General features: G+C 38.4%; 1 protein-coding gene across 1 annotated transcript; it reads right to left on the reverse strand.

Moving 5' to 3' along the window:
- Positions 1-1476: 1476 nt before the first annotated feature.
- AFM (afamin) lies at positions 1477-23965 on the reverse strand. The gene is made up of 15 exons (XM_019829381.3): positions 23811-23965; positions 20498-20546; positions 19835-19967; positions 18921-19132; positions 17989-18121; positions 17287-17384; positions 16383-16512; positions 13614-13828; positions 10035-10167; positions 7260-7357; positions 5882-6014; positions 4881-5104; positions 3902-4034; positions 2673-2734; positions 1477-1633 (listed from the first exon to the last, which is right to left on the reverse strand). Exons 1-14 carry the CDS (start codon positions 23896-23898, stop codon positions 2708-2710), a joined length of 1806 nt encoding a protein of 601 aa, XP_019684940.3. The 5' UTR covers positions 23899-23965; the 3' UTR covers positions 1477-1633; positions 2673-2707.

Below are 23965 nucleotides of genomic sequence, written 5' to 3' on the forward strand. Positions count from 1 at the left end.
GGCATCTCAGTAGAGAGTTCTTTGACAATACTCTCTGTGATTATAGAGTCTTGTGATGGCAGCAAGTTCCTGGATCTCCAGTTTCATATCTGCTGTGTTTAGCACAGTATTGGACACATAGCGGAATCCACTGTTAGGTACAAAATTGAATTAGCTAACTGTGCTCTGATTCGCTTCTGTTTGCTAAACTTATTATCCATTATCTGAGTAAAACTTTCTTCCCGCTCTCCTCATTAGTAAATGGAAGTGTTTGGAAAATGGCAAAAGGACAAAATAACGTTACAAAATAAACATCTATTATCTGCTGGCCATCGTGTTGGGTACTTTATACAGTATTTAATACATTTCTCTAAAGCCTTTGTGATGTGGAGAATATTCTCCCACATGACACAAAGAAATGGAGGTCTTGGAATATAGAGAACTTATCTGAGGCCATACAGCAAGTTAATGGCAGAAGGCATTTGATGCTCCCACCCCTTCTCACTTAGATTGAGTGCCTGTGCAATGTGCTCCCACAGCAGAGGACTTTTTCTATCCCTATGACATCATATGTGATTGCTTATTTACTATCCGTCTCCCCTGCCATGGAGAACCATCTCTAATTGGCTCACATTTGTATCCACAGTGGGAGACTAATAACTACTTGTTGGTGAAATAAATCAAAATCCCAAGACTTCATTGCAAACGCTATGCCAAAAAAATTCTGTGACTGTTCTCATGTATTACCTACTAAATGGTCATCATCTTCAATTCCAGACACTGAAACACTAAGAACATTAAAAGTTTAGAGAACAGTCAGGCCCTGAGCCCATGACCAATCTTCGTCTTCTCTCTGTTCCCTCCACGCTCTCCTGAGACATGACTGACAAGCACTTACATCTCCAGCATTCACAGCAATTATGGCTTGGAATAGCGGGAGAAAAGAGCCATTGGCAAGGATCGTGGGTGCTCCTTCCTCTCTACGAATAACAGATTTTGTTTGTCATTCAACATGGCCACACCTAGGAGGTACTGTGTACAAAATATAGTTCTGGGATTAGAGGACTCAGATTCAAACCTTGGTTCTGCCAGTTACCAGTTGTATGACATTGAACAGATTCGTTTATCCCCCCGAGACTCAAGTTGCTTATTTGTAAAGTGGGAATTCAAATGATATCTCCTGCATAGAATTGTTAGGATTAAATGAGATAATGCATGAAAAGTACTCAGGACAATGTTGGCTACACTGAAAACATTCAGTGCCAGCTGGTAGTATGGGCGACAGCAACAGCAATGCTTCCTGCTCTCAGCTCCCCATTTCTCTCCCAGTAGCAGCAAGAACAGCATCTGTGAGGATTCTGTCCACACCATTGCTGTCTTGGAGCCCCATGTCCCTTGGAGCTGTGTACCATTGAGCCAAAGATTCTGATGGAATGAGTGAATCTTGATTGTTTAATTGTGTTATCAAGTTGACACATGACATCAGTCTTTGAGAAATAACTTGATGATTTTGTTGTTTATTGCTTGCTACAATAACACGATTTCAGGTAAAGGTTACAGAAGAATCGTTTCATTGTGTTCTTCTCAGAAAGTAAAATCCACCACAGGATGGATAGGAAGCAGGTCAAGTCGGTGTTCCTCTTTTCCCCACAACCTGGGAAGAAAAAATAACATCTTATGTGGCACAAGAATGTGAAATAGTGTAACTTGGGCGATGGGAAGTCCTGTGCGTGGTAGAGCACCCGGGTGGCTCAGGCAGTTAAGCATCCACCTTCGACTCAGGTCATGATCTCGCAGTCTGTGAGTTCGAGCCCCACGTCGGGCTCTGTGCTGACAGCTCAGAGCCTGGGGCCTGCTTCGGTTTCTGTGTCTCCCTCTCTCTGTGCCCCTACCCCGCTCGTGCTCTCTCTGTCTCCCAAAAATAAACACACATTAACAATTTTTTTAAATAAATAAATAAACTGTGCGTGGTAACTATGTTGTGCTTCTTGTAAATCCAAACCTACTTTCTGTCCAGGTCTCTCTTCCCCAACACTTGAACATCATTTTGTTCCTGAAGTTTGTGTATGAGTCTTACATAAACTGTGGAGGAGAGGGCATCCTTTACATATCTTTGTGAAATCACAAATATATCGCTTTGCATTTATGTACATGCTGTTGCAGTAAGACTCGTAGAACGGGTTTACTGAGGGGGCGTCTGGGTGGCTCAGTCAGGTAAGCCTCAGACTCTTGATTTCAGCTCAGGTCATGATCTCACGGTTTGTGAGTTTGAGTCCCATGTCAGGCCCTGCACTGACAGTGTGGAGCCTGCTTGGGATCCTCTCTCTCTCTCTGCCCGTCCCCCACCTTCTCTCTCTCTCTCTCTCTCTCTCAGCCCTGTCTGCCCATCCTAACCCCTCCTCTTGTCAATATTCAGAGTTTCAATCGCCTCTCTGTTCTGGTCCAGACAGCAGATTGCGGTGGGAAAAAGGCGGAAGAGAAAGAAGAAAGGCTACTCGGAAAGCTTGAACAGTGAGAGAAGGTGCCACCACAAACACACCCAGAGAGACGTTAGAGGATGAAGGTGGGGTTTGAGGTCCAAGGCACATGCGACGAACCAGAAATAGACACTGAAGCATGAGAAGGGAGAAGCCCCGGTGGACCAAACCGGCTACAAATACATTTGGCATTTGACTGAAATAAGCAGGTATTACCTTTGGTGGGTTTTACTTTGTATTTCTCAAGCAGCCTAGCATTTGACTGCCACTTTGGGGCCCTGAGAGGTGGGAAAAAGAAACAAAAACACATAGAAAAATTTAAGACGTTATTATTTAAATTTGGAGAAGCATGTCCCCTTGAATTTTGAAAAGAAAAACAAAAGCAATCCCATGCTGTACAGGGAGACAGTGAACACCGTTTCTTCAAGTGCCTTTTATGAACTGCCAGTGAATTCATCCCTCCCTTTCCATGGCCTCAATGTACACACTCACTCAAGTAAATGCCAGCTGTTAAGCACCTCTGATTGCATTAAACGTATTTTTTAAGCTAACGATTTGAACCACGCACACACACATCATTCCCACAGACTAAGCACCCATTTGGACAAAGTAGAGGGCTGTCGAAAGCTGCGTGTGAGTCCGTGTCTGTGAGGACGCAGGAAGGGCACAAGTGGCGCCAGTTGTGTGTGCGCGCGCGTGAATTGTGAGTCTAGGGCGAAGTGGGAATTGCCGGGAAGGAAATAGTGAGAAAGGAAGTTGGAAATCTGTGAAGAGACACTTCTAAGCAGCCATCCGTTGGGGCTGGTATTCACAGGTACCTGAGAATCCTGGAACACAGCAAGTTGGTGAGGGACTCCAGTCACTAGAGGGAGGACGAGCAGGGAGCACTTCTACTCTCTTCCCCCTCACTACATTTACCCCCCAGCTCCTCACTTCACACACATGTATTGCCAGTGGAGGGGTTCCTGGGATAAGGGGTCCCAGGAAGGTGAGACAGCCACCCCCTGAGAGAATTCACATACTAATACCCTTACTGCTCCCTTCCCTTCAGAGCTGATGATGATTTCCTTTGCAAGTCAGTTTGGCTATTTGTCTTGTTTAGCTGATGCGTGATGGAAAACAGAAGAGTAAGGGCCAATGGTATAAATTCAAGGATAATGATTACCATCCTTATTTACAGATGATGAACTACGGTTTGGTTTAAGTTACATGACCAGGACTACTGGAATTAGAACCCAGGTTCTCCTGACATCTTTTCTTACACCATGTTGTCACCAAGGAGACAGCGCCAAAGTCCTTCCACAGAGACATCCGCATGTTAGCCTTGCGGGAACTGTGCCCTCAGGCCTCAGAGACAGAGGAAGCAAGGTCCCGTTGGGAGTTCCATTTTATTTTATTTGACCACGAATACCAGCTGAATTTCAATGGAAAAGAAATAGGACTACCTCTTCATTAAAGCAGGCTTCAGGCCCCTCTGCTTGGCAACACTTGACCACCACATTAGTGAAATCTGTAAGCAATGACCGCAGCTCCTCATCTGGAAGCTCAGGCTTTAGCTTCACTACATTGACAAGAAACCTGTGACCCAAAGATGTCAAATAGAATTCATTAAAGATTTCTTTCTTAAGCTCTCCTTCTCCTAAATGCTTGTCACAGTATCACATGTCTTGGGGGTCTTGATTTGGATGAATATAAGAAGTTAAGATATTCCACTTGGAAGGGATTTTCTGAAACTTTCCCGCTCAACTTATGGGATGGATTTCATGGTAACATTCTTTGGAAGGTTGTGTAATTATAAACAAAATGATATCAAATGTAAACATATATTAGGTCTTCATTATGCACAGAATTGTAGATTACGTGATTACTTTTGATCTTTCTAGAAAATCCATTCTCAAAACAACCTCTATTCCCTCTTTCTCAGTAGCTGAATGCTGTTTCCACTCAACTTGATAGAGACACTACCTAATTCCTTCCCCCTCCCCGAAAAAACCTTATTCTTTAGCATTTATAACATTGTGCGAGAAAACAAAACTAACAGTCTTGTCCCTTTTGGGCCTCTCCTTTTTTCAAACATTAAGCAAGATTCTCGAGGCAAACATCTATGCCATTCCCTCAAGAAAGTCCAGTTCATTATGAACTTGCCCATGAGCTTTTATGCTGGCTGCCCTAACTCACCTTTGCAAATCGTAGTGTATTAGACACTCCAAGTCTAGCAAAAGAAAACACTAGCTAGGTTTTGACTTATAAGCAATGGCAATAAATATGCTCCAGTGTTTTTCTGAATGGGAGAGATTGGACAATTTGAGGCAAGGAATAGGATTATAACACCAAAATCACATGTGCATTAATAGTACACCTTCCCATTAATACATTATGTGCCTTCAGGCTGAAGAAAAGATGAATGGAAGAGAATGCTTATACCTGTCTTTCTTTCTCTGGAGCTCCTCCTTATGAGCCTGGCATAAGTCTGTGTGAAAGGTAAATAAACCTTGAAAGGTAGATGGAGGCACATATGCTTTATCAGCTTCCAAGCCTTCAAAGCAGGACCTTCTGAAGGCAAAGTTGGTTTTGCAACAGTGGTCCACATCAGGGTTGATGTTCCGATTTTCATTTATTCCACATAACTCTCCAAGAACTAAATCCATCTGTGCCAACGAATGATGGAATTCAAATATAACTTTAAAACTTGAATAGTTTTGAAATATGGTTAGATAAATCGTTAGATTGTCCTAAGGTGATTATTAACTGTACTCAGAAAAACCCATGCACTTATAAACATAACACTACACGCGAAGCAAAGTAGAAGCTCGCGTTATGATAAAGTTGCAAGCCACTGTAATTCAAATGCCTATAGGTTAATTTCTTGTTAGCATATATACAAATCTGTAATTGTGAACAAAGAGCTGCAAAACAGCCAACTGAAAATGACAGCCAAACACTGTGGCCCTTAGATTTATTCTCTTCCTCGGATGTTTCCCAGAGTAGTCTCCATCCCAACCCTAAAGAGATACACCCAAGTTGTGATTGGGCAGGAAGCATCAAGTCTCTTACCGACACTGTGGGGCAAGACTGAATTTGTAACTTTACTTAAAATTATAAAGCTTCTTATATTGTTCTGAAGCAATGTCATTATCCCTGCCTTTTGCCCTAACAAATTACACATAAGAAATTAGTAATAAGAAGAAGTAAGAGAGATGATTTGGAGAACCCCAAGAAAATATTTAAAACATTCTCTTGCTTCTTAGGATTGTGATGCAGTGAGCCTCCCCAAAGAACTTTGACATTCCTTGCTTAACAATGTTGAAACAATGAAGAAAGGCAGATAACAGCCTAATGGTTATAAATCAATTAGTGCAGCAGATTTCTTTTCTTCCTTTTGTTTTTCTTTTTTAGGAATAATTAGGTACACGCGCCACGCTTACCAAATTATCAACGCAGGCAAACTCTTCACTCAGTGTGCAGCAGGTGGTCAAAGCTGTCACCATTTCCTTGCCAAGAAAGGTCAGTTCTTCAGTGGAGAGCTGGGGGGCTATCTTTGTGAGTTTGATAAGGTAGCTGAAAGAACAGTTGTCTAATTGGTTCTAAACAAAACCGAATACCCGTTTTCCCTTGTCTAGCTACTTGAAACCCTAACTCTTCAAGTCTAGGGACAACCAATGTAAGGGCAATGTGAACCACAGCTCTCCCATAAAATGATAGATAACTGTCTCTTTACTACTTCTTTCCCACACTCTGCATTTTTGGCTTCCTTATAATTTCATGGTATTCTCAGAAAGTCTCAGATTTACCCATCCTGTCTTACCTGTGGGTATAGGAGCTCCCTGAAAGCAAATACTTTGGCTAGCGTGTAAAATACTGCTTGAAATCTGTATGATTAGTAAACATTTTAAAGGGAGAATTTAATAGATATATGTTGGAAAGGGTAATCAGAGATGAAGGAAACTAATATCTTTAATGGGCTGAGTTTGACTTCTCTTCACTGAAGCGACAGTGAAATCGTATTTTTTAAACTGTTTTGATTTAAAGATGCTTGGTTTAAATGCACACTATATTAGTCTGGTAATTAATTCAGAAAATCCAGAATAAACTGTGTATTGCTCACAAATACTAACAAGGACACTTAAAAAATAAATATTAAAATGTTAAGCAAAACCAGAATTATTTCTGTAAACTTGGTAAAGTGGGCTCAAATTCTGGGCAAACCATCTTTGCCCGGGAAATTGTAACAATCTGAAGTTCACTGTCTCTCCTGCCCTCCCAAATAGGTCAGAATCCAGAGATTCTATTTTGGGATTGAGAAAAGCAAGACCAAGCAAAAACTAAAGTATTACAGGATCAATTTTCTAAAATCCTGTATTTTTTTAAAAAATTTTTTGTAATATTTATTTATTTTTGAGAGAGAGAGAGAGAAACAGAGTGTGAGCAGGGAAGAGACAGAGAGAGAGAGAGAGAGGGAGACACAGAATCCCAAGCAGGCTCCAGGCTCTGAGCTGTCAGCACAGAGCCCAACCCTGGACTTACACCCACGAACTGCGAGATCATGACCTGAGCCAAAGTTGGACACTTGATGGACTGAGCCACCCAGGCGCCCCATAGAATCCTGTATTTCTTTAACTTCTAGCGTCATTCCTGGTAAAGGCTTACCAGCTCAATATGCATTCTTGACTTTTGTGTTTTTATTCTTTCCCAGTTTATGAACTTGCTATAACTGAAAGACTGAGTTGAATTTTTGAAACTTTGTGGCACTCTTTATTTTATCCTGGTCACAAGTGCCAACCTACTTGTAAGCAAGCAACTTACTAGTATTTCAAGTCCTCTTTCCCCAAATTCTGGGAACGTTCACATTCTCGTTGTACTATCTTGAGGCTTTTCTCAGTTGTCTCGTTGAATCTGTGTTCCTAAAAATAAGAACAATCATATTCAGGAACATTTTATCTAAAATGTAGACACAAGCTTCGTGTCAACTTGACAAATAGCTTTTTTTATTTGCATAGTATTTTCAAACTATCATTACCACTCATTGCTCACTAAATTGAGAGTAGTTTTTTTTTTAATCCATGTGTGTCAGTACTGAAATCTTCTCAGCTATAAACACAGATATGGTTTACGCTAAAATTTGAAATCTGCAAATTTTTCGTCATCATGTACAGTTTTTAGAGCTTCCCAGTTTACAAAGTATAATTCAAATCTTATGTTGACAATGAGCGTAACTGATTATCACTTTCAACTGGCCAGAGCAAGCTCTCATTTTTACATAAAGGAAATTAGCCTCTTCTGAAGTCAAATGACTTGCCTTAGAATGACCCAGCCAGTGAGTGTGGCTACAGAACATTTTACATCACATTTATCTTTATTTTATACCCTCCTTTTCATCATTTAGAATTGGAACTTTAAAACTCCAACAACTGTCTTCAAATATTTGACAAACTCTATCTCGTGCAGCATAAAATTGGCTATCTACTGAGTGGCCAGACAGAAAACTACACACCAGTGGATGGATGCTGTGGGACAAATTGTGCCTCCATATGAAGAAAAACCCAGAATTTTCTAGCACTATGATTCATTCATTCGAAGGTCAGGAACAGACTTTCTCATTAGGGACAAAGCTAGACTGGAAGTCAAGCCTTCTTGTTTCATGGCTCAAATATGAATGGGTGTAAGGTGGCTTTTATGGCAGGTGGAAGCAATTTTTTAAATAAGGCAAAAAAGCAGCACATATCAAATGAATGAGAAACGAATTCGAAATGTCAAATAATTAATTCCTGTAATACATAAGGGATGACTGAATTGATACTAAAACACACTAATTTCAACAGGAAAATGGATAATGGGCACGAATAACTTGTTCACAAGAAATTTATAACTGCAATAGCTAAAATAAGATGGGAAAGACCTAATTTCATTTAAAAATCAAATAAATGCTTAAAACACAGTCACTATTTTTTTTAAATCTAGCAAAGTTAATTTCCATGTGCAGTGATGGTGACAATGAGGGTTTGGGAGATTGGCGGGGAGGGGGTGAAGTGAGTATTGTCAAGCACTGTTGTAGGACTGTATGCTGATAAAACTTTCTAGAAAGTAACTTGACCGTTTGGATCAAATGTGTTTTTTTAAGTCTATATACTGTGACCTAATAATTTCCCTTCCGATAATCTAACTTAGGACAAGAGTCATAAATATTAATAAAGATGAATGAAATGAGATACTCACTTCAGGGGCACTTACAAAATTTAAAACCTAGTCAAATGTTTAAAACGTCCACTACACGGTAGGAGGACAGTTGAATAAATTACTATGATGAAATTCCATCATTTAAAATAAAGTATATTTTGAAGTCCATTTAATGACCTAACAAATTTGCTGTGATAGTAACTAAAAAATAGACACAAATATTTTTCTTTTTTAAAAAATGTATTTATTTTTTGGGGAGAGGGCAAGTGGGGAGGGGCAGAGAGAGCAGGACAGAGGATCCGAAGTAGGCTCTGTGCTGACAGGCTGACAGCAGGGAGCCCCATGTGGGGCTTGAACTCATGAACCCCAAGATCATGACCTGAGCTGAAGTTGGACGCTCAAACCACTGAGCTACCCAGGCGCCCTAGATGCAAACATTTCTTAAGAAAGTACTATTCCAATCTTTTTTTTTTAATTTTTTTTTTTTTTTTTTTTGCGTTTGTTTATTTTTGAGACAGAAAGAGACAGCGTGAACAGGGGAGGGGCAGAGAGAGAGGGAGACACAGAATCCGAAACAGGCTCCAGGCTCTGAGTGGTCAGCACAGGGCCCAACGCGGGGTTCGAACCCACAGACCACGAGATCATGACCTGAGCGGAAGTCGGATGCTTAACCGACTGCGCCACCCAGGCGCCCCTCCAATCTTATTTTTAAACGTGCACACACATATATGCATGTTTGCATAGAAAAGATGAAAGAAAATGCTAATTACAGCTATTTCTCAGTGACAGTATCACAGTTTTTATATTTTGTCTTTGTAACTTTGGGGATTTTCCTAATAATCGTCAATAATCATTTATTACTTTTGCAATCATAAAAAAATCCAATATGGCTTAATAAAATGCAGAATACATAAATAAAGATATAAGTGTAAAATATTTAGTGGGAAGATCTTTTTTGCATTAATACCCAGAATTAGTAGTTCAAAGCGTTGTGCAGAAACCTAACATGATGTCAATCTTCCCAATGATCGTCCTTCACTGAGTTTAAAGTAGACTCAGATGGGGTGCCTGGGTGGCTCAGTCGGTTAAGTGTCTGACTTCGACTCAGGTCATAATCTCACAGTTCATGAGTTCAAGCCCTGCGACAGGCTCTCTGCTGACAGCTCAGAGCCTGGAGCCTGCTTTGGATTCTGTGTCTCCCTCTCTTTGCCCCTCCCCCTGCTTGTGCTCTGTTTCTGTCTCTCAAAAAAAAATAAACATTAAAAAAAAAAATTAAAGTAGACTCAGATTGGTCAAGCACATTTCTACCCCCTAAACTAGAGTAAAACTTTGATTCAGTTTTGAAGTGCTTGTTGTTTGGCTTTGTTTTGTTTAGTTCTGTGAGCCCAGAACAGTAGAACCTACCGCGTGGCGGTAACAGTCTGGAGGGTTTTCTGTGTGACAACACTCTTTCAGAAGATCCTCGTACACACCAGCGATTCTTAAAAGCTCTGGTGTAGACAGTTCTGGATGTCTCCTTGAGTACTCATAGAGAAACCTGTGATGTGTAAAATAATTTGAACATTAGAACTTAGAGAAAAAACAAAATACCAAATCCTGCCATCTTTTAAGCTAGTCAGATCTTGTATTATTGAGTCTGCTTTCAGATGCTAACTTCTTCCTCAGGTTTGCTCAGGCAGTGATTTAAGAGGGTATTTTGACTACGGGAGATCTATTTTGCAAAATTCTCTTCTGTAGCATGTTCTCCACTAACTGTTTTCACTTGAGAGAATAGAAGGATTAGAGTTATTCAGAGTTAATTATAAAATGATTTAATCCATAAAACATCAGAAATAGTGTATCATGCCACCAATACTTTAGAAAATACATGTGGGGTAGAATTCTGTTGGAAAATACATTCAGACCTCCAACTTGAGATGGTGGAAATATGGCTTGCTCCCCACTCCAGGGCCGCCTCAGTGAGAGACTGGGAAACAGCTTTGCCCATTACTTCATCCTGTCACTTGTCAAATATGGGAGTAAACACCCCTCTAGCGCTAAGTCGTTGGCAATGGTTTCCGTGACCCCAATGAGAGGCTCCGAGGGGATAGGCAGTGTGATTTGGGGAGAAATGGGAAAGCGAGAGGAAAGAGGCTAACACTTATTAAGCCCTTAGTAGGTGCTAGCACTGGCTCAAGCTCTGGGCGTAAGAGATAAAGAAACGCTTCCTAGCTGCTGGAAACACTTTTCTCCTTTAACTTCACTAAGTCCTCAAGATATGTACTATTTTATAACTGAGGAAAAGTCTCAGATGGGGTAAGTACCTTGCTATTAATGGAAGCGCAACATTTGAACCTATGTTTCATAGGATGCCTACTTCATTCTTTTTCCAAACCAAGTTGACTCTCTTTGCAGGAGAGGGGTACCTTCTCTAAGCACCTCAGTTGTGCTATTTACAATCTTCTTCAAAAAAAATCTTATCTGTTCAGAGTAAGTTAAAATGGCTTTCTATGCTTTGTGAGAGCAACACCTCACAAAAGTTTCTCAATTCCAGGCAACTCCTTATATCTCTTTCTGTTTCGCAGCCTTTGATTTCCTTGATTAATCTTGGTCTTTCTGACATCGTCTCTCCTGCTTCTCCATCCACCTTCTCAACCTTATCTGTGGAATATATTCCCAGGCCCTAAAGCAACAGTGTTTAACCTTCAGAGAATCGAGGACTCCTTCCTTTTAATATCTGATGTAAGCCAGGACCCTTCTCCAGGAATAAAACCACACCTAAAAAAAACACCCAACCAAAATGCTGCAAACAAAAACTCCTAGAAGCCTACCCTTGAGGCAGATCCATTGAGGTCGTGTGCCAAATGTTTACATCCAGAAAGACTACTCCTTACAACTCTGTTTCTGGCTCAGCGTGCTCACTGTTGCTTTGTGATTTCTACTCAAACACTATGTTGGATGATGATTATGATGATGATGATGAAAAACTTGCTTCCACTTGGTGAGCACATGTGTTAGGACAAGTGAAACTACCTCTATCATTTTGTTAAGTTTAATTTGAGTTAATACACTCATGAGAAGCAATAGAGCACAGTGCTTATAAGAAAAGGAGTCTGGAGCCAGACGGCTCGCCTTTGAGTCCTGGCTCCACCCCGTAATAGCTGTGTGACTTGGGAGCAAGTTACTTCACTTCTGTGCTTCAGTCTCCTTACCTGTAAGATGAGGAGGGTAAAAGTGTTCTAACCATAAAGGGTTGTTCTGAAAATTAAATTGGTTAGTAGATGAGAAGCACTTAAAATTTGATAAGTTTTCCATAATCTGTATCTTCCAGAGCTCTGGGTTCATATATAAAATTGTCTCATGATATTTGAGACAATATGGATGGGCCTGGAAGGTATTATGCTAAAGTAGTGAGACTGCAAAAGACAAATATATATGAGTGGAAAAAAAAATAAAGCAAAACTAAAAACAAGCGAATAAACAAAAACAGCAGAATCAGACCTATAAATACACAGAACAAACTGATGGCTGCTGAGGGGGGGTGATGGGCAAGATAAGTAAAGGGAAGTGGGAGATGCAGAGTTCCAGTTATGGCGTAAATAAGTCATGGGAATAAAAGACTCAGCATAGGGAATATAGTCACTGGTCTTGTAACAGTGACATATGGGGTCAGATGGTAACTGCACTTGGTGATGAACCTAGCATAACGTATAAACTTGTCAAATCACTATGCTGTACATTTGAAATTAATGAGAAGTTGTGTGTCAACTATGCTAAAAAAAAATTGTCTTGTGACCTTCCTAATTAATTACTCTACAGATAGCTCAGAGTCAGTGCGGTCAGATCCAAACATATTCTCTTTCCCACAGAACCTTCAACCCATACTTCCCATCTCATTGAATCTGAAAACTACTTACCCAACCACCTAAGCCCCAAACTGGGATTCATTCCAGATGAAGTTTCTAAAAAACAAAAGTGATTTTGTCCTTCCTTATTCTTCAGTGAAAGCCCTTTAGTGGCATCTTGTTACTTAGCATGCCTGTGTGATCTGACCCCGTATACTTCTCGCTACCCTCGACTCTCACCACAAATAACCTACACAAAGCCACAAATGCACCAAGTGGTTTTAGACTTTTATCCACGATCTACCCCTTCTGTCTAGATTACCAAAATTTCTTTAAGTACCTCCTCCCTACTGAGCCTTCCCAGGTTTCTTAGGTACAATCGACCACTTCCTCCTCTGTGCCCACATTACATATTACATGGTGCTACTGAAAATAAAAGCATGTCTTGCACTCATTTATTTATAAGTCTGTCTCTTCCCCCATCACATCCCCTATTGATGAAAGCTTACCGAGGATAAAAGTCCTGTCTAACCTACTATAGTCCCTGAATTATATTTCATTACCAATAAACTTAGAATGAATGAATATTCTTACATGAATTTTATATATGCTGTTGTAAAACACAAAGAAGTTAACTTGTTCTAGTGATTCAACAGGACTCAAATCTAGTCCCTTTGGTTCCACGTCCACTAGCTTCCCTTTGACGGCTATGGAAAGGTATAGCATGGCAGTTCAGCCTGGAACTTCTAAGACCAGATCTCCTCAGGTCCAATCCTTACTCTGCCAGCTTTTAGCTATGAATCTTCAATAAGTTATTTCACTGCTCTGTACCTCAGTTTACTTGTCTGAAAAAAATGGGGGTAATCGTATTGGTTTTACATGACTGCTACGAGAATTAAAATAGATAATCTACATAAAGTAGTCAGCCCATTGTCTGGCACGTATCAAGCACTCAATAAATGTTAGCCATCCCTGTAATAACACAGTTGCATCTTTTTAAAATCATGTGAAAATACTGTAATCTGTAGCCAGGATTTTTAAAAATTATGTGATGCCCAATGATTTCAATGGTTCTCATTCCTCCCATCCAAATTAGCTGAAATAGGTCAAATCATAAGTTTCTGTTTGCCTTATAAATTTCAGTATAGACTTATGTTACTCAGCCATGAAGCTCGTTTGATTAGCATCTCGTTCTTCACACACATTTTCGCTTTCAGTAAATTTTGCTTCTCTTAGAGATAAGTCCTTTGGTCTGTCATCTTTATTTGAGGAAATTATGCACTCGCCACGCTCTGGTATTTTCTTTTCACAGCACTCTTGGATTTTGCTGGAGATGGAATCTTGTTTCAAGCAAATATGGCTCATAACTTTGCTCTGTACAAAATAAGAGTGAAAAATTAATTTATTTTACTAATTTCTTGACGGCCGGATTTTCCTTCACAATGAAATGGTTGCATGCAAAACCAACCATGAGCATGACATCTGGAGTTGTTCCTTCAGATAATTTGATAATAATATTTACTTAAATTTTGTATTCATTTAGCGCACATGAAGCTTTCATATGAATGCAAGTTTTATTTCTCAAGATTTTAAATGATAATTATGAAAATAGACTCCATTATACATTTACATTTTATTATTAAATATTAAATACTTTACTCTTATTTGTGTGATATATTGGCATTTTAAATTCGAAATGTTGTTTCTTTCCCATAAGAGTTCACCTGTGTTTCAATGAAGGCCACCAAAGACATGCGACTATAATATCTATAATACTAGATGTCTTTCTTCCCTCGTGGCCTGAAACTATATTGCCAACACAAAGTAGAAACTCAATAAATATTTAAAAGGCGAATGAAAAAATGGCAAGTAAATGAACTACTGTAGCAACTACCAGAAGCTTTCCTACTCATTGTTATCATTTTCCTATGGTTATTACTAATTGGAAACTGTTCAAATTATCAAATAGTGTACAAAACAGAAAACCTTACTGTCTCTCCTCTTTATCCCGATTATGACCCCTACATGAAATTGTGCGAATAAGAGAGAAGGTGAAGTTTTCTTATTTACACATTAGTTGGACAATCGCTTTTTATTTTTTAATTTGAGAGAAAGAGAGTGCATAAGCAGGGAAGAGAGGCAGAGGAAAAGAAAGAGAGACAGAATCTTAAGGAGGTTCCATGCTTTGCACAGAGCCAGGCATGGGGCTCAATCCCAAGACCCTGGGATCATGACCTAAGCCAAAATCAAGAGTTGAGCCACCCAGGCTCTGCCAAGTTGGATAGTTTTTTAAAACTGATCTGGTCCCTAATCCCTTCTCCAGACTCTCCAGTGTGAGCCTGCACATTCTTCCTCCTCTCTGTTCCAGCTTCACATGTACTATGCTGAGTTCCATAAAATGCCAGGCCATTCCAGGTCTCTCTGACTTTACTCAAGCTGTTCCTTCTGCCCAGGATCTTCTTCTGGCAAACATTGAGGATGAGGAATGGGATGAAGCTCTGGGTTGAATTGAAATATGGAATGGGGGTTGTTGGTACCATGTCTCCAACAAACCATACAGAACCAGGAAGCCAATCTTTGCAAATATCTACACATCTCACTGAAAGCCATCACAGTTCTGGACGGCACATCTCTTAATGTCTGGAATTCACTTCTGTCTTGAATAAACTGCAGTTTAATTCCTCTTATTTCTCCATGAAGGCATTTTAAAAAGGGATATTAAGGACATAATATGATCTCTTCATTTCAGCTTCATACTTCACAGAAAACTCTTAAATTATACTCTAATTTAGTATATAATATTTAATATTATAAAACCCATACTTCCATAAACAAACAATACAAAACTAAGTAGTGATTGAGATTGCTTTTAATTGGAGCCTGATTAAGAACAAAATAATTCTTTGGGACACCTGTTGTCCCTGCTTGAAATAAAGTGTATGTATCTTTATATTTTAAAATCCAAGTTAATTAATTAACATACAGTTTCACTGTGAGTTTAAAACACTAAAACTAATTAAAAGTCACTGAGAAAAAGTCTCATTTCAACTAAGAAGGCAGGATTATTTTTAATAAAATTGTGTTACTTTTATGTGCACTTAAACTTTTACTGAACAACTTAAACTAAGTCAATATGTTTACCAGTAAATATATTCTAAAAAGCCAGACTTTTAGAAAATCACTTTGAAGAATAGTGTAATAGTTATTTCAAATTAACATATCTGCTTATTTGAAAATACTTCTCCTAAATAGCTGGAGGAAACTCAGAGGAAGCCATTCTTAAAAATACAATGGTATTTCCATTCTCTGAGTTTTACTATTTAATTTCTAATATCTCTAAAAGAAGAGTTGCAATATTTTTTTGAAAAGTATTTTTTTAATATATATAATTTGTTGTCAAATTGGCTAACATACAGTGTGCAAAGTGTGCTCTGGTTTTTTGGGGTAGATTCCCGTGGTTCATCGCTTACATACAACACCCAGTGCTCATCCAACAAGTGCCCTCCTCAAAGCCCATCATCCATTTTCCTCTCTTCCCCCCACCCCGCCCCCCACATCAACCCTTAGTTTGTTTTCTGTATTTAAGAGTAGAAGAGTCACAATATTAAAGAACACTTCAGTCTGCCTTGAGTGAATGTTCACAAATTCTAAATTCCTAAAGTTTATGTCAAGGACGTTTAGCCATATAAATAGAATCTGCTGAGTAATCTAACAACAATCAATCCCATGTATTAAAAAAAAAAAGTTTTACTTGACCTTATTTGTTGACATATCATTTTCTGTTTTATTTATTTTGTTATTATTTAACAATTTATTAACATTCTGATTTCGTTGTGGTAAAGTAGCCATAACAAACCTAGGACAACTTCAGAATTTAAAAATGGCTGCCCACAATCATTATTTTTACTTGGTTTTAGAAAATGTTTACCCTGCCACGGATGCACTGCACAGCATCCCCTTCACAGCATCCATCGTACTTGGCAGAAACATCTTCTAGAAGGGAGGTAAGTTCCTTAAATTCAATCTTGGGAAATTTTTGACTAAGTATAGCAACATTTCTGGAAAAAAAAATGAGGAACCACGGAAACAACTTGAACATCAAGTAAAATAAGAGAGAATTCTTTGCTGATACAGTATAAATAGCTGCAGTAAGAATTAGTACCCTTGTTTTTTCACGGATATCTTTACCAAATAGCTGTTTATATGTTGTACAGCCTGCATGATCACTTGGAAACTCCTAGGCTGCTATTTCGAGTCCCGGACCAGGACTGGAATAAAAAGTTCTGCGAGATATTCCCCCTTCCGTACTTTTATAGCAAAACACATTTTGTAAAGACCACCGCTTCCTGTGGCAAGCTCATGGCAGGCATAGCCCGTCACAGAACACTTTCCTGCTGATCTATTTGAGATCTCAGAATTTTTCTAAAGATATGCAACAGCACCATTACTAATTAGTGAGGATGAGCACTTGAGATAAAATTTTTCCTTATAAGGCTGCCTCCTAGTCATTAGAGTCAAAGATGGATGGACGCATCACATCTAAAGCACTTGGAGGCTTTAAAACCCTGATTGGGAACTCCCAGACCAATTCAGATTTCCAACTAACCAAAGAATATCTCAGAAGTAACCTTCTTTCTCTCTGGGGTCGCCCCACCTCCCAGGTCTTCTTGCATTCTGACCTAATGTCCTGGTTCTGAGCTATCCATGTGGACTGAGACCCACCTCAACACTCCTGGAGAGGAGTAAAAATCAAAAGCCATCAACAACTTCACAAAAATGGGACACAGAGGAGAAAATATAAGTAAAGACAAGATACATAATGTAAAACTCACATAGATTCTAAGACTTGCAATCCAAATTTTATAAGTGCCCCACAGACATTTTTCTGAAAAGAAGATGATGCTTTTAAATATTGTATGACAGGTTCTGCCTGAAGGAAAAAGAGAAGATTCTATTGAAGCAAAAGCAAAATCCCACCAATCTCTTATTTCTTAACTACATGTCAATCACATTTTCCAAAATTTGCTCAGAAACAGAAAATCAATGGGATTTTTATCCTGATAAGTTTATATATCAAAAGAAATATGCATTTGTGGCACATTATAAAAGTTAGGCCAGTCTTCCTGATGACTGAATTACACTTGATGGGAAGGTAAGCGGTTCAGTGTGCTGTGAGCTTGTCCACCTCTATTGGGATGATTAAATTTTATAGGTAGTCAAAAGAGGACATGCCCAGGATAGATGATAAAATGACACCTTTACCCTAGATATTCATTCACTAGGGCTTTCTTCTAATTTACATGGAAGACAATGCCAGAAGAAAGACCCCGGAAATAGGCAATTGTCTTTCAAGGTCTCAAGTAGTAAGAAATTTAAATCAGCAGCCAGTGGCCAAAGGGTTGAAAAACCAGTGGAAGTGGCAAGGAAATGACTGATAAATGATAAACAACCCTTTGCTATAATTTACCTTTAAGTGAGGACCTGCAGTTGGGGGTCACCGCTTACCATTTTAATGACATAAATGCAATGCTCACTTTTGTTCGAAAGCAGTTAGCTTTGTCTTGTTCTTCACAACATGTTTTAGTCATCTCCTCAAAACGAGCAGCCACAGTTAGAAGGGTAGGGGCAAAAACAAAGGGGTTCCTTCTGGAAACTTCATATATATAACTATAAAAGAAAAAAAGAGAAGGAAAGGAAAAGGGAAAAACACAGAATAAAAATGAAAAAAAAAGGTAGATGAGGGATGGAAAGATAGGGAAAGACAAGAATATCAAGTTGTAAAACTGAAGGTAAGCCTTCAATATAAAGCAACATTATCTAGTCTCCAATAACAGTTTTATCAATTAAGTTTCAAACTTCAAAATCAGAGTGATGGTTAGTTTTCATCCTGAATGCTGAACTAAGGCTGCTGTCCTTCCTTCCTTCCTGCGGCTGCCAGATGGTCAGCGGCTCTTCCTTCCACATCCAAAGGGCAATTACTTGTGTATACTGTTTGAGATTTGGGGATTTTATTTACTGATGTTCAAATAAACTTATAATTTAAGTTTTGATGAGCACACCAGCTTTCCAGGAAAAAAAGTCCTCTGCTTCTGCAATTACTGTACTATTGAAAACCCATTTTTGGTAGATTTCCATTGATTTAATATTTACCCTCAGTAAAAGCTGCACCTTCCCTTTAAGAAAACCAGATTATTCCCTCCAGTAGCAGATTGGCACCACGCACACACTCTGTCCTAGGACTTGCCACACTGAAAAATGTATATCATTACTGAAAGAATCTTGAAAGTAGGTTGCATATCTTGTTCATATTTATACCGTGAACACTGGACACAGAATCTGACACACAACACATGTTGAATGGATTCATCCCTCAATGAAACAAGCTATGTTCCTTTGGAAGAGGTATTGGACTTTGCCTGAGAATAGTTCTTCAATTAGATAATTCTTCTACTAAAAGTAAACTTACTTGTTCAGAAAAGATTCTCTGTTATTTTTATAAGTCTGGCATTTCTCTTCAGGATCCAAGGTAGGAAGAGGGGGCAGAAATCCTACATCAGCTTTCTTATGATGGAAGAAACAAAGTTTTTTTTCCAAGTCGACCTTACTGCAGCAGTGTGAAAAATTATGCTTTTGTGGAAGTCCCTCCAAAGCACATATATTTTCCAGTAAAACATCATTCTAGACAACAAAAAAGTAAAGGGCATCTTTTATTCATTGTAAGGTTTTTCAGCTTTCTGAGATGACACAATAAATGCAGTGACTAATGAGTGTCACCCTTTGCGAAGGAAAGTCCAATTTTCCCAAAATTACTAGCAAAGCATTCTTACCCACACCTTTGACAGCCATCCCACACTTGGGGAAACTTTCTCTGTCTTATCCTGGGGCCCTTTAATCTCTTATTCCTTCTTTGCTGCCTACATTTCCCTTATATAACAGCTTTTTTTTTTCCTTTACTCTTAAGGTGAAAAGGCCGGAGAGTGAATGTATCGGTAAAGTATTAGCAGTAGTTGTTAGTAATAGTCTTCCAGAAATGCAGATGGTGACTCTATTTGGCAGAGGCTAAGAAAAAGGGGGTGTGATGGTAAAGCATACATTGAAAGAGGCAGCTAAGGAGGGTACTTCTGTACTTTTGTGCACTTTGTCAGACTATTGGTTGCCCCCCTTGCCTACATACATATGGCATGGCTGCAATCTCATAGCCAAGTGCATCATAATGCAGAATTGCATCTCTGTGAGGAAAACACCTTATCCTAAATTCCAAAGTCAGGCAAACTAACAATATAATGGGGCATAGAGCATCTCTTTTTTTTATATTTCAAGCCAAAAATTCTGTTTGAAAAATAGGCTTATTTGTTTAAGAAATACAGACAATTTACTTACAGCTAATTTGGAACACTCTGGGAGTGTCATGTCAGCCAAGCATTTATCTCTATATTCTGTCATGGTTTTTACCAACATCTCCACTTCTTCGAAGGAGGCCTCCTGAATATATTGAGCAAATATGATGATGGTGCTGTAACAGTCCACAGGGTACACAATGATCACCCGAAGGATCTCCACTTCTGTCCAACAAAAACTTGTAGAAACATTAACTTGCTGAATAGTCTCAGGACATTATCAATGTCTGAGGGCCATAAATTTTATAATTTTTGACAATTCAATTGCCTCATCTGAATTTTGTGAGTAATACTGTATTTACTTTTTAAATATGGCTTTCTATTGCATTGAATTACTTTTGAGAAGCATTGACATTTCTGAAATATATCAGATAAGATTATGATAAACACCATCACCATCAAAAATAATTTAGAGAGGGGCACCTGGGTGGTTCAGTCGGTTAAGTGTTTGACTCTTGGTTTCAGCTCAGGTCATGATTTCAAAACTTGCAAGTTCGAGCCCCACATCAGGTTCTGTGCTGACAACTCAGAGCCTCCTTGGGTTTCTCTGTCTCCCTCTCTGTCTGTCCCTTCTCACCCCCCCCCACTCTGTTCTCTCTCAAAAATAAATAAATAAAATTTAAAAAAATAGTTTAGAGAAACTCACATATATCCAACATTCTCCTCTATAAATTTCTGAGTAATACTGACATCATCTGAAAAGCAACAATATTTAGGTTATTATGTATCCTGGTATTTAAACATTTTCCCACCAAATAACTGCATGATATCTAAATTTATAAAGTATAAAAGGGAAAACTCACTGTAGAAAATAATTTGGCATACTTCACAAGAAGGAGAAAAGTCATATGAACCAAATATGAGATCTTTATCACAGCTCACTACGTACTCCAGACATATCCATTAAGTTGAATTGACTTGACATAATTTCAAATCTGGGTCCAGCCTTTGGATTTGCCATTGACAGCTCCTCAGCCACAAATGCCAAATCCAAGCACCATGTCCATGCTAAGTGTCTATCATGTATGACTAGAAGAGTCATATGAAGGTTAAATGATATGTGATGTAATGCTTCGACAGGGCCTAACAAAAGATATCATAGTGTGCTAGTAGTTAATATAGTTTATGATGCTAGCAAGACACAGATATTTAGATCATCTCTGGACCAATCTAAAATCATCGATTCCCTCCCAAGGAACACACTTATATTTGTCCACATAGCCTATTTGTATAGAGTCCTTACTTTTGCAAGGTATTGTGCTGGACACTATGAGGCAATCAGTAATAATTAAGACATCTCCCCTGGACCTCAGGTTTCTAAGTACTCACTGTGCACGTGACTTACGAACATGACTATAATCCAGTTTAGAATGTACATGATATTCTAAAGTAATGTGGGTAAGTATATGACAAGAATGCTTTATGATCCCTGGGTGAGAAACCAGAAAAGGATTATAGAAAGAGTGGCATATGAGTTGAGTCTGAAAAAATGCACATAGCAGTGAAATGAGGACGCTCTTCTCTCTGTGTGGAGAAAATGATGAGTAAAATTACAAAGATAAGAGATTTTGAGATATATGTGGGGAAAGTAAATTAATTTACTTTCATGAAAGAGTGGGTCATAAAGAACAAAAACTACGATAGAAAGGACTTGGATCCATATTTTGGAGGTCTTGCATATAAAGCCTAGGAGTTTGGGCTTCAATTAGAAGCTATGAAGATCCGTTAAAAATGTTTATATAGAATAGTAATGTGATTATTCTTTTTTATATTGAGGTATAATTAACATACAGTGCTGTATTCGTTTCAGTTGTACAGCATACTGATTAGACAATTCTATATACTACTCAACGTTTACCACAATAAATGTAGTCACCATCTGTCACCCATAAAACATTATTGCAATATTAGTGACTGTATTCCTTATGTTGTGCTTGTCATCTCCATGACGTATTTATTTACTTTATAACTGGAAGTTTGCACTTCTTAATCCCATTTATTTATTTCACCCACCTTCCCTTTGACAACCACCAGTTTGTTTTCTGTATTTAGGGTCTGGGTTTTCTGCTTGTTTGTTCGTTTTCTATTTTAGATTCTACATATAAGTGAAATCAAATGGTATTTGTCTTTCTCAGTCTGACTAATTTCACAAAGCATAATACCCTCTAGGTCCATCCATGCTGTCACAAACGGCGAGATCTTATTAATTTTTTTATGGCTGAGTAACATTCTGTTGTATGTATTTATACCACATCTTCTTTATAGATTCATTTATTGATGGACACTTGGATTGCTTTTATATGTTGGCTATTGCAAATAATGCTGCAATAAACATAGGGGTACATATCCTTCAAATAAGTGTTGTCATTTTCATTGGGTAAATACCCAGTAGAGGCATTACTGGTTCATGGCACTTCTAGTTTTAATTTTTTGAGGAACCCCCATACTGTTTTCCACAGTGGCTGCACCATTTTATATTCCCACCAACAGTGCACAAGTGTTCATTTTTCTCCACATCCTCACCAACACTTGTTATTTTTTGTCTAATTTATATGCAACCACCAAAGACCCACAGAGACACAAACCATCAATAAGATAAACAGCAACTTACTGAACGGGAGAAAATATTTGCAAATATTATATTCAGTAAGGAGTTACTATCCAAAATATATAAAGAACTTATACAACTCAATACCAAAAAGCAAACAAACAAACAAACAAAACTCAATCCAAGTAAAAAAAAGGGGGAAGAGGATCTGAATAGACATTTTTGGAAAGAAGACATACAAGTGGCCAACAGACATACAAAAAGAAGTTCAACATCACTAATCATCAGGGAAATGCAAATCAAAACCACAATGAAGTATCACTTAATATGATCATTTCTATATGTTAAGACATACCAGCCATGTAGTAGTATATATAATGTGCAGGGAATTAGAAATAGACACAGTACCTGACAAATAGAAAGTGACAAGAACTATTTGTAAATTAGATGGATGGAAGAATGAATGGATACAACACACAAAAAGCAAGATCCACGAGCTCATTAAAAACTTTTGTAATTGTTCTCTTGAGAAATTAGCAAGACATGAATTTTGTTAAGAGTAATGGAAATGCAAAAGAAAACGTCGATGCAAAAGATATTGAAGAAGATATTGAAGAGACAGAAATCAACAGGATTTTTGAAGAAGTCTTTAAAAAGAGCAAAGGAGACGAACTCAGGAATGACCATTCTTCAAGCCCTGTGACTGGTCTCAAGAGCGGGCACTGTAGGGGGGACGAAAGTAAGACACAATCCACATTTTTCAGGGCCAATGCAATGCTTATGGCACCCTTGTGCAAGTTACAAAAAAGTCCTTTCTCCTTGCCCCAGGGATTTAAAAAGACACATTTTCTCAAGAAATGAAGTTCAAAATGTTTCCCCTTTGGGGAGAAAAGTATGTCACCCTTCCCTGCAAACTGACACTGTGTTGGCCAGGTTTATGGGTATGTACAGACTTGAGGATATTTATAAACTGTACAGTTAGTTGGAAGAAGCTGTGTTCTGCATGCCCTAAAGGTGTTTATCACCTAGTTGGGAGATATGTTGGACACCCAAAGATTATTGAAAAATCCCAATTCATACTTGATGTTCCACTCTTAACATACATGATATACGTTTTCAAGCAATACTAATATTTTCAAATCCAAATTACATATTTCAGCAACACTTTCTATACTGCCATAAAGCTGGTGTCCATTTCCCAAGTGTGATAACTACCATCTCTGTCTAAAAATTGGGTAATATGGCCACAAAAATACAAAATCTGGGAAGGTTAGTTCAGGATATCTGACCAGTACATATAAACTTATGGTGGGGGGGGGGTGAAAAATTAAATGGAAATGAAACAAGGTAAGAAAATAAGAAATTATCCCAACTAGTTATTCCTTAGCTAAGATACAAGTAAATTTCTTACCTACATCTTGAGGCTTTGTGGACAGGGTTAGGGATTCAGTCAAAAAGAACAAGAAAATAACAAAACCTGTAAGTTTTAACTGTTTCATTTTCTTTTTTTTTTTTTAGAAATCACATTCACAAAAGAAAGTAATGTAACTGAGGAAGATCAAGTTT

Source organism: Felis catus, chromosome B1 (genome assembly GCF_018350175.1).
Source record: "Felis catus isolate Fca126 chromosome B1, F.catus_Fca126_mat1.0, whole genome shotgun sequence".
NCBI classification, from domain to species: domain Eukaryota; kingdom Metazoa; phylum Chordata; class Mammalia; order Carnivora; family Felidae; genus Felis; species Felis catus.